Source organism: Triticum urartu, chromosome 6, assembly GCF_003073215.2.
Source record: "Triticum urartu cultivar G1812 chromosome 6, Tu2.1, whole genome shotgun sequence".
Taxonomy (NCBI): Eukaryota; Viridiplantae; Streptophyta; class Magnoliopsida; order Poales; family Poaceae; genus Triticum; species Triticum urartu.
Window position 1 is genome coordinate 40,353,072 of NC_053027.1, and position 14,822 is coordinate 40,367,893.

General features: G+C 44.2%; 1 protein-coding gene across 1 annotated transcript; it reads right to left on the reverse strand.

The window, feature by feature from the left end:
• Window positions 1-12,902: 12,902 nt before the first annotated feature.
• Window positions 12,903-14,621, reverse strand: LOC125516210 (putative F-box/LRR-repeat protein At3g28410). The gene is made up of 3 exons (XM_048681696.1): window positions 13,690-14,621; window positions 13,469-13,603; window positions 12,903-13,377 (listed from the first exon to the last, which is right to left on the reverse strand). The coding sequence occupies exons 1-3, from the start codon at window positions 14,533-14,535 to the stop codon at window positions 13,081-13,083; spliced, it is 1,278 nt and encodes a 425-aa protein (XP_048537653.1). The 5' UTR covers window positions 14,536-14,621; the 3' UTR covers window positions 12,903-13,080.
• Window positions 14,622-14,822: the final 201 nt, after the last annotated feature.

Here is a 14,822-nt window from a genome sequence, read left to right on the forward strand (position 1 = left end):
ACGTCGGTGAACATCTTCATGTTGATCGTATCTTCTATACGACTCATGCTCGACCTTTCGGTCTTCTGTGTTCCGAGGCCATGTCTATACACATGCTAGGCTCGTCAAGTTAACCCTAAGTGTTTTGCATGTGTAAAACTTTCTTACACCCGTTGTATGTGAACGTAAGGATCTATCACACCCGATCATCACGGCGTGCTTCGAAACGACGAACTGTAGCAACGGTGCACAATTAGGGGAGAACACTTCTTGAAATTTTAATGAGGGATCATCTTATTTACTACCGTCGTTCTAAGTAAACAAGGTGCAAAACATGATAAACATCGCATGCAATGAAATAATAAACGTGACATGATATGGCCAATATCACATAGCTCCTTTGATCTCCATCTTGGGGCTCCATGATCATCTTGTCACCGGCTTGACACCATGATCTCCATCATCATGATCTCCATCATCGTGTCTCCATGAAGTTGCTCGCCAACTATTACTTCTACTATTATGGCTAACGCGTTTAGCAATAAAGTAAAGTAATTTACATGGCGTTTCTCAATGACACGCAGGTCATACAAAAAATAAAGACAACTCCTATGGCTCCTGCCGGTTGTCATACTCATCGACATGCAAGTCGTGATTCCTATTACAATAGCATGAACATCTCATACATCACGTATAGATCATTCATCATTCATCACAACTTTGGCCATATCTTATCACAAACCACTTGCTGCAAAAACAAGTTAGACGTCCTCTAATTGTTGTTGCAAGTTTTACGTGGCTGAATTAGGGTTCTAGCAAGAACGTCTTCTTACCTACGTGAAAGCCACAACGTGATTTGTCAACTTCTATTTACCCTTCATAAGGACCCTTTTCATCGAATCCGCTCCAACTAAAGTGGGAGAGACAGACACCCGCCAGCCACCTTATGCAACTAGTGCATGTTAGTCGGTGGAACCGGTCTCACGTAAGCGTACGTGTAAGGTTGGTCCGGGCCGCTTCATCCCACAATACCGCTGAAGCAAGATAAGACTAGTAGCGGCAAGAAAGTTGACAAATCTACGCCCACAACAAATTGTGTTCTACTCGCGCAAGAAGAACTACGCATAGACCTAGCTTTGATCCCACTGTTGGGGAACGTTGCAGAAAACAAAAATTTTCCTACGGTTTCACCAAGATCTATCTATGAGTTCATCTAGCAACAAGTATTCGGATGCATCTACATACCTTTGTAGATCGCGAGCGGAAGCGTTCAAAGAACGGGGTTGATGTAGTCGAACACGACGTGATCCAAATCACCAATGACCAAGCGCCGAACGGACGGCACCTCCGCGTTCAACACACATACGGAGTGGATGACGTCTCCTCCTTTCTTGATCCAGCAAGGGGGGAGGAGAGGTTGATGAAGATCCAGCAGCACGACGGCGTGGTGGTGGATGCAGGGCGTCACAGTAGTAGGGCTTCGCCGTGTACTGCGAGGGAGAGATGTAATAGGGGAGAGGGAAGCACCAAAGGCTGAGGTATGAAGTCCTCCCTCTCCTCAACTATATATAGGGGTGCCCAAGGGGTGTGGCCGGCCCTAGGAGATGGGATCTCCTAGGGGGGCGGCGGCCAAGGGGTGGGGGGGCTTGCCCCCCAAGCAAGGGGGCGCCCCCCTTTAGGGTTTCCCCTAAACCCTAGGCGCATGGGCCCTTGGGGAGTGGCGCCCCAGCCCACTTTGGGCTGGGTTCTTTCCCACTTCAGCCCATGGGGCCCTCCGGGATGGGTGGCCCCACCCGGTGGACCCCCGGGATCCTTCCGGTGGTCCCGGTACAATACCGGGTACCCCGAAACTTGTCCCGATGGCCGAAACAGCACTTCCTATATATAATTCTTTACCTCCGGACTATTCCGGAACTCCTCGTGACGTCCGGGATCTCATCCGGGACTCCGAACAACATTCGGGTTACTGCATATACATATCTTCACAACCCTAGCGTCACCGAACCTTAAGTGTGTAGACCCTACGGGTTCGGGAGACATGCAGACATGACCGAGACGACTCTCCGGTCAATAACCAACAGCGGGATCTGGATGTTGGCTCCCACATACTCCACGATGATCTCATCGGATGAACCACGATGTCAAGGATTAAACAACCCCGTATACAATTCCCTTTGTCAAACGGTATGTTACTTGCCTGAGACTCGATTGTTGGTATCCCAATACCTCGTTCAGTCTCGTTACCGGCAAGTCACTTTACTCGTACCGTAATGCATGATCCTGTGACCAGACACTTGGTCACTTTGAGCTCATTATGATGATGCATTACTGAGTGGGCCCAGTGATACCTCTCCATCATACGGAGTGACAAATCCCAGTCTCGATCCGTGTCAACCCAACAGATACTTTCGGAGATACCTGTACTGCACCTTTATAGTCACCCAGTTACGTTGTGACGTTTGATACACCCAAGGCACTCCTACGGTATCCGGGAGTTACATGATCTCATGGTCAAAGGAAAAGATACTTGACATTGGAAAAGCTCTAGCAAACGAACTACACGATCTTGTGCTATGCTTAGGATTGGGTCTTGTCCATCACATCATTCTCCTAATGATGTGATCCCGTTATCAATGACATCCAATGTCCATAGCCAGGAAACCATGACTATCTGTTGATCAACGAGCTAGTCAACTAGAGGCTTACTAGGGACATATTATGGTCTATGTATTCACACGTGTATTACGATTTCCGGATAATACAGTTATAGCATGAATAAAGACAATTATCATGAACAAAGAAATATAATAATAATACTTTTATTATTGCCTCTAGGGCATATTTCCAACAACCATGTGATGATCGGGTGTGATAGGCTATACGTTCAAATACAACGGGTGCAAAACAGTTGCACACGCGGAATACTCATGTTTAACTTGACGAGCCTAGCACATATGGCCTCGGAACACGGAGACCGAAAGGTCGAGCATGAATCATATAGTAGATATGATCAACATATTGATGTTCACCATTGATACTACTCCATCTCACGTGATGATCGGACATGGTTTAGTTGATTTGGATCACGTGATCACTTAGAAGATTAGAGGGATATCTTTCTAAGTGGGAGTTCTTAAGTAATATGATTAATTGAACTTAAATTTATCATGAACTTAGTACCTGATAGTATCTTGCTTGTCTATGTTTGATTGTAGATAGATGGCTCGTGCTGTTGTTCCGTTGAATTTTAATGCGTTCCTTGAGAAAGCAAAGTTGAAAGATGATGGTAGCAATTACACGGACTGGGTCCGTAACTTGAGGATTATCCTCATTGCTGCACAGAAGAATTACGTCCTAGAAGCACCGCTAAGTGCCAAGCCTGCTGCAGGAGCGACACCAGATGTTATGAACGTCTGGCAGAGCAAAGCTGATGACTACTCGATAGTTCAGTGTGCCATGCTTTACGGCTTAGAACCGGGTCTTCAACGACGTTTTGAACGTCATGGAGCATATGAGATGTTCCAGGAGTTGAAGTTAATATTTCAAGCAAATGCCCGGATTGAGAGATATGAAGTCTCCAATAAGTTCTATAGCTGCAAGATGGAGGAGAATAGTTCTGTCAGTGAACATATACTCAAAATGTCTAGGTATCATAATAACTTGACTCAACTGGGGGTTAATCTTCCTGTTGATAGTGTCATTGACAGAGTTCTTCAATCACTCCCACCAAGCTACAAAAGCTTCGTGATGAACTATAATATGCAAGGGATGAATAAAACTATTCATGAGCTCTTCGCGATGCTAAAAGCCGCGGAGGTAGAAATCAAGAAGGAGCATCAAGTGTTGATGGTCAATAAGACCACCAGTTTCAAGAAAAAGGGCAAAGGGAAGAAGAAAGGGAACTTCAAGAAGAACAGCAAACAAGTTTCTGCTCAGGAGAAGAAACCCAGGTCTGGACCTAAGCCTGAGACTAAGTGCTTCTACTGCAAGCAGACTGGTCACTGGAAGCGGAACTGCCCCAAGTATTTGGCGGATAAGAAGGATGGCAAAGTGAACAAAGGTATATGTGATATACATGTTATTGATGTGTACCTTAATAATGCTCGCAGTAGCACCTGGGTATTTGATACTGGTTCTGTTGCTAACATTTGCAACTCGAAACAGGGGCTACGGATTAAGCGAAGATTGGCTAAGGACGAGGTGACGATGCGCGTGGGAAATGGTTCCAAAGTCGATGTGACCGCGGTCGGCATGCTACCTCTACATCTACCTTCGGGATTAGTATTAGACCTAAATAATTATTATTTGGTGCCAGCGTTGAGCATGAACATTATATCTGGATCTTGTTTGATGCGAGACGGTTATTCATTTAAATCAGAGAATAATGGTTGTTCTATTTATATGAGTAATATCTTTTATGGTCATGCACCCTTGAAGAGTGGTCTATTTTTGATGAATCTCGATAGTAGTGATACACATATTCATAATGTTGAAATCAAAAGATGCAGCGTTGATAATGATAGTGCAACTTATTTGTGGCACTGCCGTTTAGGTCATATCGGTGTAAAGCGCATGAAGAAACTCCATACTGATGGACTTTTGGAACTACTTGATTATGAATCACTTGGTACGTGTGAACCGTGCCTCATGGGTAAGATGACTAAAACACCGTTCTCCGGTACTATGGAGAGAGCAACAGATTTGTTGGAAATCATACATACAGATGTATGTGGTCCAATGAATGTTGAGGCTCGTGGCGGATATCGTTATTTTCTCACTTTCACAGATGATTTAAGCAGATATGGGTATATCTACTTAATGAAACATAAGTCTGAAACATTTGAAAAGTTCAAAGAATTTCAGAGTGAAGTTGAAAATCATCGTAACAAGAAAATAAAGTTTCTACGATCTGATCGTGGAGGAGAATATTTGAGTTACGAGTTTGGTCTACATTTGAAACAATGCGGAATAGTTTCGCAACACACGCCACCCGGAACACCACAGCGTAATGGTGTGTCCGAACGTCGTAATCGTACTTTATTAGATATGGTGCGATCTATGAGGTCTCTTACTCATTTGCCGTTATCGTTTTGGAGTTATGCTTTACAGACGGCTGCATTCACGTTAAATAGGACACCATCGAAATCCGTTGAGACGACGCCTTATGAACTGTGGTTTGGCAAGAAACCAAAGTTGTCGTTTCTGAAAGTTTGGGGGTGCGATGCTTATGTGAAAAAGCTTCAACCTGATAAGCTCGAACCCAAATCGGAGAAATGTGTCTTCATAGGATACTCAAAGGAGATTGTTCGGTACACCTTCTATCACAGATCCGAAGGCAAAACTTTTGTTGCTAAATTCGGAGTTTTTCTAGATAAGGAGTTTCTCTTGAAAGAAGTGAGTGGGAGGAAAGTAGAACTTGATGAGGTAACCGTACCTGCTCCCTTATTGGAAAGTAGGACATCACAGAAACTGGTTTCTGTGACACCTACACCAATTAGTGATGAAGCTAAAGATAATGATCATGAAACTTCAGATCAAGTTACTACCGAACCTCGTAGATCAACCAGAGTAAGATCCGCACCAGTGTGGTACGGTAATCCTGTTCTGGAAGTCATGCTACTAGATCATGATGAACCTACGAACTATGAAGAAGCGATGGTGAGCCCAGATTCTACAAAATGGCTAGAAGCCATGAAATCTGAGATGGGATCCATGTATAAGAACAAAGTGTGGACTTTGCTTGACTTGCCCTTTGATCGGCAAGCAATTGAGAATAAATGGATGTTCAAGAAGAAGACTGACGCTGACGATAATGTTACTGTCTACAAAGCTCGACTTGTTGCAAAAGGTTTTCGACAAGTTCAAGGGATTGACTACGATGAGACCTTGTCACCCGTAGCGATGCTTAAGTCTGTCCGAATCATGTTAGAAATTGCCGCATTTTATTATTATGAAATTTGGCAAATGGATGTCAAAACTGCATTCCTGAATGGATTTCTTAAAGAAGAGTTGTATATGATGCAACAAGAAGGTTTTGTCAATCCTAAAGGTGCTAACAAAGTGTGCAAGCTCCAGCGATCCATCTATGGACTGGTGCAAGCATCTCAGAGTTGGAATATATACTTTGATAAAGTGATCAAAGCATATGGTTTTATACAGACTTGCGGTGAAGCCTGTATTTACAAGAAAGTGAGTGGGAGCACTACGACATTTCTGATAAGCATATGTGAATGACATATTGTTGATCTAAAATAATGTAGAATTTTTTGAAAAGCATAAAGGAGTATCTGAAAAGAGTTTTTCAAAGAAAGACCTCGATGAAGCTACTTACACATTGAGCATCAAGATCTATAGAGATAGATCAAGACGCTTGATAAGATTTTTCAATGAGTACATACCTTGACAAGTTTTTTTTGAAGTAGTTCAAAATAGAACAGTCAAAGAAGGAGTTCTTGCCTGTGTTGCAAGGTGTGAAGTTGAGTAAAGACTCAAAACCCGACCACATCAAAAAATAGAAAGAGAATGAAAAGTCATTCCCTATGCCTCAGTCATAGGTTCTATAAAGTATGCTATGTTGTTTACCAGTCCTATTGTATACCTTAGCATAATTTTCACAAGGGAGTACAATAACGATCTAGGAGTAGATCATTGGACAGCGGTCAAAATTTATCCTTAGAGGACTAAGGAAATATTTTTCGGTTATGGAGGTGATAAAAGAGTCCGTCATAACACTAGTGCAGAACCGGGCAATAGCACCGGTTCGTAAGGCCCTTTAGTGCCGGTTCCGTAACCGGTGCTAAAGTGTAGGCACTAAAGGCCCTCCCCCCTTTAGTACCGGTTCAGCACGAACCGGCGCTAAAGGGCAACCACGTGGCACGAGCCAGCTCCGGGGGCCGGGAGCCCTTTAGTACCGGTTGGTAACACCAACCGGTACTAAATGTTTATGAGTTTTTTATTTTATTTTTATTTTTCATTTAAATTTGTATTATCAATTTAATTTAGGATTGTTTTACGTTATAATGAGTTGTTATACTTGATATGGATATGGATATGGCATATATATATATACTTGATCACTTAGCTAGGATCCATCCAGTTCAAACTAATTTGCGATTTCTTTCATAAATGATATATATAATAACTCATCATCATCATATATTAATAAATAAATAAACTCTTGCATCATATCATCACCAACAACAGTATATATGTATATATATACTAGCTAGCTAAAAATCATCTTAGTCCTCATTAATTACCACTATTTAATCATCATAGTCATTACCGCTATCTAATCATCACCAACACTAGCTAGCTTAAAGAAGAAACATTCACTTGTAACAGAAGCAAAGATATCATCGAGTTCAACATGGTCATGATATTATAAGCGTTCACAAGCAAATCACTATTTGAGATTAATTAAGTTCAGGACAATACGGACATGAGAGAGGACAAGTACTAAGAGCATAAACTAGCTAAATCACTCATGTTGCTCCCTCTCAGGTAGAATAGCATAGAACATGTATAGCTCTCCTGATTCATCATACTGGAGCATGCAGATGAATCTGTCTCCTAATCTTGGGTTGCGCTTCTCCTTGCTGCCCCTAGTACTTCTATGCGATCGTTAACAATTTTGCTCCAATCTTTCACTATTAAGCATTCTTCGCTTTCAGAAATCCTGAATGCACTCATGTGCAATGTAGGAGATCTTGGTCATAAGCTAACCATTGACATGCGACCTTTTGTCTCGATCCACTGAGGCACAACTGTCATCGGGAGTCCCTGTTGAAGAACATCGTATAGTAATTAATATACTTAGCAATGAAAGTTTAGCTTCAAAAATAATGTATGCAACAGATGCACTAAGGACAAATAGTAAAAATCTTACCATCTTTCGATTATAGATGTGACCGTAGTTCAATACGATCACTATTGGTTGCATGTTTTGAGTACTAACATTTCTAAGTTCAGGAAGAAAATTTGTCTTGACAGTATGAAGATCTTCAAGCCATGAAACATAATGACTTATCTCCTCGCAGTTTAATTCAGCCCCGGGGCAGTAGTAGGTCCTGTCTACCAAGCGCCGGACATGTTTGCTTGAACCGAAATAAGCTGACAATACAAATTAGTTGTCACCTATTTTTGAATAAACTGTATCAAAGACATAAACATATGCATGCATGGTTGAGAAAAACTCACATAATGGTAGAACTGGAGGCGTTTGCACATCGACCCAGATGTCTATATTACCTTCAATATCACACTACAGGAATCAGCTACTTTGCCGTCTGCCACGGCGGACGGCAAAGGCCTGAACGGCGGACGGCAAAGGCCTTTGCCGTCAGCCGCGGACGGCAAAAGGCTCCGGCAAAGTAGGCTTCGGTAAACAGCTACTTTGCCGTCTGCTACTGACGGCAAAGTCTTTGCCGTATGCGGCGGACGGCAAAGAGAGCGGACGGCAATAATTGCGCTGTCAGTCCGTTAAGTGGCTAACGGAAGGCCTTTGCCGTCCGCCGCTGACGGCAAAATTTCTAGGGTCTTTGCCGTCCGCCGTATGATGTCATCGACACGTCACTACATGGCAGGTTCTTTGCCGTCTGCCACTGACGGCAAAGTCTTTGCCGTCTGCCACTGTAGGCAAACTGACCAAATGGGTCAGCTCCTAGGAAGCACAACTGGATGCCACGTCAGGTTTTTTTTTGCAGCTCGCAGCTCGTCAGTGGGGCCCCTCCCTCTTTGCCGTCCGCTTTTTGGAAGCTGATGGCAAAGAGCTTCTTTGTCGTCCGCTAGCGGACGGCAAAGAACTGGCAGATGGCAAACTAGCTGATTCCAGTAGTGTCATCTTCCGGACGAATATCAAAGGTGATAACCATATCAGGCTCAAATGCATAAGCCTTGCATAGTGCTTGCCAAGTTTTGCATTCAAAATGGGTGTATGTGTCTCCATTATATAATTTGACGTTGAAAGTATACCCATGCTCGGTCTTCAAGTAAACTCTCTTTACCTCCATATCATCTATAGCACTAAAACCTATCTTATCCAAGACAAAAATTCTTGCATGGCAGGGGATGCGCTAGTAGAATAGTGAAAATTTAAAATTATAAGTTGAAGCAAATGAAGCATAAGTCATGCTTTAAAATTATAAGTTGAAGCAAATGAAGCATAAGTTTTGCATTCAAATAATAATTACCGTTGTGACTTACTATATCCACTTCGAATGTCTCATCCAGCTTGTTGCTGAAGCGCCTACCATCAACAAGGAAATTTCTATCGTACAGGCCGCGCTGGTCTTCACAGTGTTTGCACATAATGAAATATTTTTCATCGTCAGATGACATTTCCTATGTTCATATAGGTGAAACATTAAACACTTATTACTATCTAACATTAATTAATATCTAGCTAATTCAAATATATATTCATCTAACATTTGACATTAATATATCTAACTATATTCATCTATAACAATTGACATTACTATATATTTAAGTTTTCTATCTAATTCATCTAACATTCGACATTAATCTAACATTTATATAAACTAAAAATATATAAAAAATTAAATAAACAGAAAAACTCATTAACAAATAATATTTTAATTAGATCATCAAATCTCAGATACCTAAATTTTCTTACTAAAAATAAACTAGTTATATTAATTATTCAACTAGTTCAAATCTCATATATATACCTAAATAAAGTAGTTTGATTATTTTCTTACTAAAAATAAACTAGTTATATTAATTATTCAACTAGTTCAAATCTCATATATATACCTAAATAAAGTAGTTTGATTTTTTTTCTTACTAAAAATAGACTAGTTACATTAATTATTCAACTAGTAAAAAAATTTGTATGTGTATGTGTGTGTGTATGTGTGTGTATGTGTGTGTGTACTACGTGTATACGTATACGTTTGTGTGTACGTATGTGCATGCACAGTACGCCGCGGGGGCGCCGGCGCGTACGGGGCGGGGGGGGGGGGGGGGGGGGGGGGGGGGGGGGGGGGGGGGGGGGGGGGGGCAGCGGCGTACGGGGCGGGAGCGGGGGCGCCGGCGTACGGGAGAGACGTACTGGGCGCGGCACCGCGGCGATGACGACAGACGGCGGCGGGCGACGGGCGATGACGACAGACGGCGGGCGACGGGCGACGGGCGGCGACACGACGACGACGGGATCGAGCGGCGCGCACGGTTGGAGGCGAAGTGGGGGATGAAAACTGAAAGTTTCGTAAGTGCTATATATATATATATATATAGGATGGGCCTTTAGTACCGGTTGATGGCTCCAACCGGTACTAAAGGCCTATTTTCGCCAGGCCAAGCGGCGGGAAACGAAGCCTTTAGTTCGGTCGCCGGCAAGGTAGAGTAGGGCATGGGACAGAGCCGGCTCACGGGACTCAAGGTGCCGTCGTCTCCCATGCCCTACTCTTCCTCGTTGGAGCCCGGAACCCAAATGGTGTCGGTGAACGTCAGATCGATGATGGATCCGTCCTAGGATGAGCCGACGACATCCACCACAATGCGGTTGCGGCGCTTGGACTGGTGCACCATACGGGGCGCTGGAGAATGCGACTCCGCCTCGCCGATGTCCATCGCCGCGAGGGCTTCCGCCGCCACCCGCGCCAACTGAGGGGTTGTGCGCCCACCAACGCGTTCGGACGCCGGACGGACCGCACCACCTCCGGTGAGGCAGCGATGGCACACCTAGCGCAGGATCCATGCACCATTTGGGCGGACACAATGGATTCCTGACGGAAGGAGTCCGAGCGCTGCCTCTCATGGGCCTCCTTCCGGGAGCGGCGGAGCGCAAGCCGGACGACCATCTCCTCCTTGGGTCCCCATGGGATGAGCTCAGGGTCGACAGATCTGGAGGTAAAGGACTCAGACCCGCTGCCCCACAATGTCGGAGAAGGTCGGAGATCGCCGGACGGGTGCTTGGGTGGCGGAGAAGAGTGGGTGAAGTGGCTAAAGTTTGGTCCGACGAGTGGATGGGGAGAAATATATATGTGGGGTCAGGTGGGCCAGCATGAGCCGGGTCCGACGTGGCGGACGCACCCGGACGCTTCATATCCGCCTCATATTTGGATTGGATATGAGAGGTACTGGCAGCCCAGGCGTTTGAGGCCCGTCTGGGTCAAATTTTTGTGACAAGGCCATCCGCCTAGACGTTTGAGGCGGGTTTGGGGCAGCCAATTGTAGATGCTCTAACGAATGAAGAAGCAAAGACCCTCGTCTGAATGTAATTCCTGCAAGCTGCGACATACCTCACATGGAAGTTGATAATGATAACAGAAAACTTGAAAACGGTTCTTTATCCCTTTGGTTCCTGATACTTTGAGAATAACAAGATGCTTCTAGTAATAGGATTTTACAGATTACTTAAGATTCAGAGGTGAATCTAGATGGGAAATGTTTCGATCAAGTAACAGGAAAAGTAGAGTAGTTGATATAGTTGGTACATATAAAGCTTTAAATTCTGACAATGAAAATGAGTAGGATTTCTATTCTGATGATGAGGATCAAGGTGAAGCTCATGGTGACATTGATAGCGTTGTTAGGAGTATTGATGCTGGTTCAGGTAGTAATAAGAAACAGTGACTTTAGTAATGGAATATATGTGAACAAAAGTGGATGGAGAATTAGGGGTTGTTCGGATTTCGCCCAAGCCAGATGGACCAACACATGTTAAGCCAATTTTTTGGTGAGAGAAACTGCCGCCTCCGTTTTGCCAGCTCTTGGCTACCATCCAAACAGCCCCTTAATGCCACAAAATGATCATTTCCTATTTGGTCATAGGCTCAAAACGTATATCAAATTGATCTAAAGTTAGCATTTTAATAAAAAGGTAGGATGTGTCGATTTGGACAAAGCAAAAGTAAGGGCTGTTTTTTTGTCGAAGTCCCAATAATAAAAGGCATTTAATCAGATTTCTCATAAATTTATATTGATAATTTGATGCACACAACCATCAGCAATACCATTCATCACTAACAAATTCAACAGCCTATCCGTTGTTTAAAATGGAGTAAAACCAGGTAAATAGGAAAATACAGGACTAAGGATCATCCGATCCTATTTCGTGATAAAACTAGTTGCAAAGTAAGTATTTCTGTGTGCGAGAAACATTTTCTTCGTACTCTTTGAATCCTTGAACGCCTCAGCACCAGCTGTTGACATCATGTCATGCCGTGAGTTTCTCTCCAATAATGTTACTCCTGCAAGATATATTAGTTGGAATTGTGCCTATCCTACTTGCTATATTCTAAGACATATTCCTTGACCATTGGAACCAACCATGCATTTGATGCATAGCTACTAATTTACGGTAAATTATTTTACCAGCGACAAAATGTCATCAATTTCATCGAAACTGCTGTCTGACGTTCATGATCTCATTCCTCTTTTTTGTTAGGGCGTAGGATACTCCATACACACTGACAAATATCCAGCAGCAATCTGGTTTTTATAAGCAACAAATTTGTTTAGAATTACAGTACTACTCCCTCCGTTCCAAAATAGATGACTCAACTTTGTACTAACTTAAATACAAAGTTAGTATAAAGTTGGGTCATCTATTTTAAAACGGAGGGAAGTACTTATCTACTGGTAATGTTGAAAACAGGTTCAGGAGCAGTATTATTTTAATGCCCTTAGCCTGTTAGGCAAATTACTTGCAAATCTATACAAGGGTGCGACCAAATTCATTTCAGTAAACTCAACTTTAATAAAAGACCAACTAGTAGGCAACCGAAGCGTGTTGATCATTAGCAGAATTTCTAGCTGATAGCACAGCTTGAAGTATACAGAAGCATCTCCTTCCAGATTAAACTTTCAAAAGAAAGTTTTTAACACCTTTTCATCCAAAAACATATATTGCACTTTTAACAGGAATAACTTCATAAGTTACTGGAATAACAGAGGAACTTTAGACTGGATATAGAGCAGACTTATGCGGAAGACAATCTTCAGGCATCAACACAATTTACAAAATGAGCACAAGACAGTGCAATCTTCAGGCATCAACGCTGTCGACGGCTGTCGGAAGGGGTCGGCTACTGACCGACCAATCATGGTTATGCTTATTGACATGGTACTCTGTCAGTATGAAATAGTCCTGAATTCAAACCGAGCTTCTCGGGAAGCTCTGTTTTCCACTTGTAGCAGCTTGTGTTTAGAAGCCACCGTTCCACTGCTGTAGTGATTTTTTACTTCAAATTCAATTTTGTCTAGCACCTTTGCATTCAATACAAAGAACCTCGCAAAGTCAACCTGTTTGGCATAGCCCTCAAATGACTTAAACACCACTTTCTTTAGATGGGTCTCGAGGCATTCGATTGGATGTAGTGGGTCATACTGAGGCTCATTTTCGTCATTCATCTCACGGTTTGTATGAAACTGCAAAACAGGAAGGAGAGGCATATGTCAAAGAATTCTATAGTATGTCAAACAAATCACACATTTCAAGAAAGCAAAGATGATTACTCACAATAACACAGAGCTTTTCCAAACAGGGGAACCACCTAAGGATGTTAAGAACTGCATGCAATTTCTGCTCAGAAGACTTGAGAGCTAAAACCTTCAAGGTGGGCATCGAGTTTGTTGAGCTAACTAGGCTTACTCCCTGAAGAAAACTAACAATGAACATCAAAAATATTATCTCTATGTATGAATGCTGACAGAAAGATTCGGAGATGCCGCTGAACCTACCTGGTAGAGTAGGAGCTTGGAGACGACGACAAAGAAAGGTCCCAATATCTGCAGATTAGGCGCCCTAATTACCCTGATAGTCACACTATCTTTTCTCTCACAATAAGGTACTAGTAACCTCACAAGGCGAGGAGCATCCTCGATGATCAGTTCCGCGGTTTCACCATAGCTATGACGGAAGATGATGGTCCTGATGGTCGGCGAGCGAAGACGGATGCAACCCACAGCACGAACGTTGGTCATGTATAAACTCTCCAGGGCATGGCAGCCGGAGAGCAGTCTGGGGAAGAGGTCCGCTGAGATGGAAACGCAAAATAGGGAGAGCTTCTTGAGGAAGGGGAAATTGATCATGGCCGGCTTGAAATCACAATGGCTGATCTTGGCGACAAGGATGTTGGATGCAGAGCGGAGAAGCGATGCCAGCAGCGGGGGTTTGGCGTAGGCGATGTCGAGCTCCTGGAGGTTGGCGAGGGCGCGGGAGGGGAGCCAGCTCTCCGGCTGGGCGCAGAGGTCGTCGGCGCCGTGGCAGTGGAAGGAGAATCTGCGTGCGGGGCCATGGTGCTGGGAGATTATCTGGGAGACGGCGGAAGGTGGGACGCCCGGGGGTCGGATGCTGACCTCGAGGTTGAGAGGCGCGGAGCGCCAGAGGTGGCGCCATCGGCGGGAGAGGACCCGCGTGCGGCCGCCGTCCTTGGTGGGGAGGAGGGAGATGATGGTGCCGAGGACGGCGTCGGGGAGCCAGCTGATGAAATCGTTGGCGGTGTCGTCGCAGTCGCCGCTCCGTGCCCGCTTCCCTGCGGTCCCATGGGATTCTGCCGCGCCCGCAGCCTCTTTATTATTCTGCATGGCCGGACGGAAAGATCTGGCGTCAATACTTCGCCGGCGGCTCCTCGCCGACTGGCGGCCGGACGCGGCTGGGGAACGGAGCGGGGATGGAGCGCGACGGAGAGATTGCGGATATTGGGGAGTGGTGCCCGCTATTTAACTGAGAAGAAATCGATGAACTGAACCGTCACCGAAAGTAACTGGCATCATCTACGCAGTTTGCCATCAGAGACTGTAGGAATGATTTACCCCTGATCACCTTGCCAAGAAACAAGAGAGAAAAAAAAGCCAGTCCAGTAAAAGAGCTC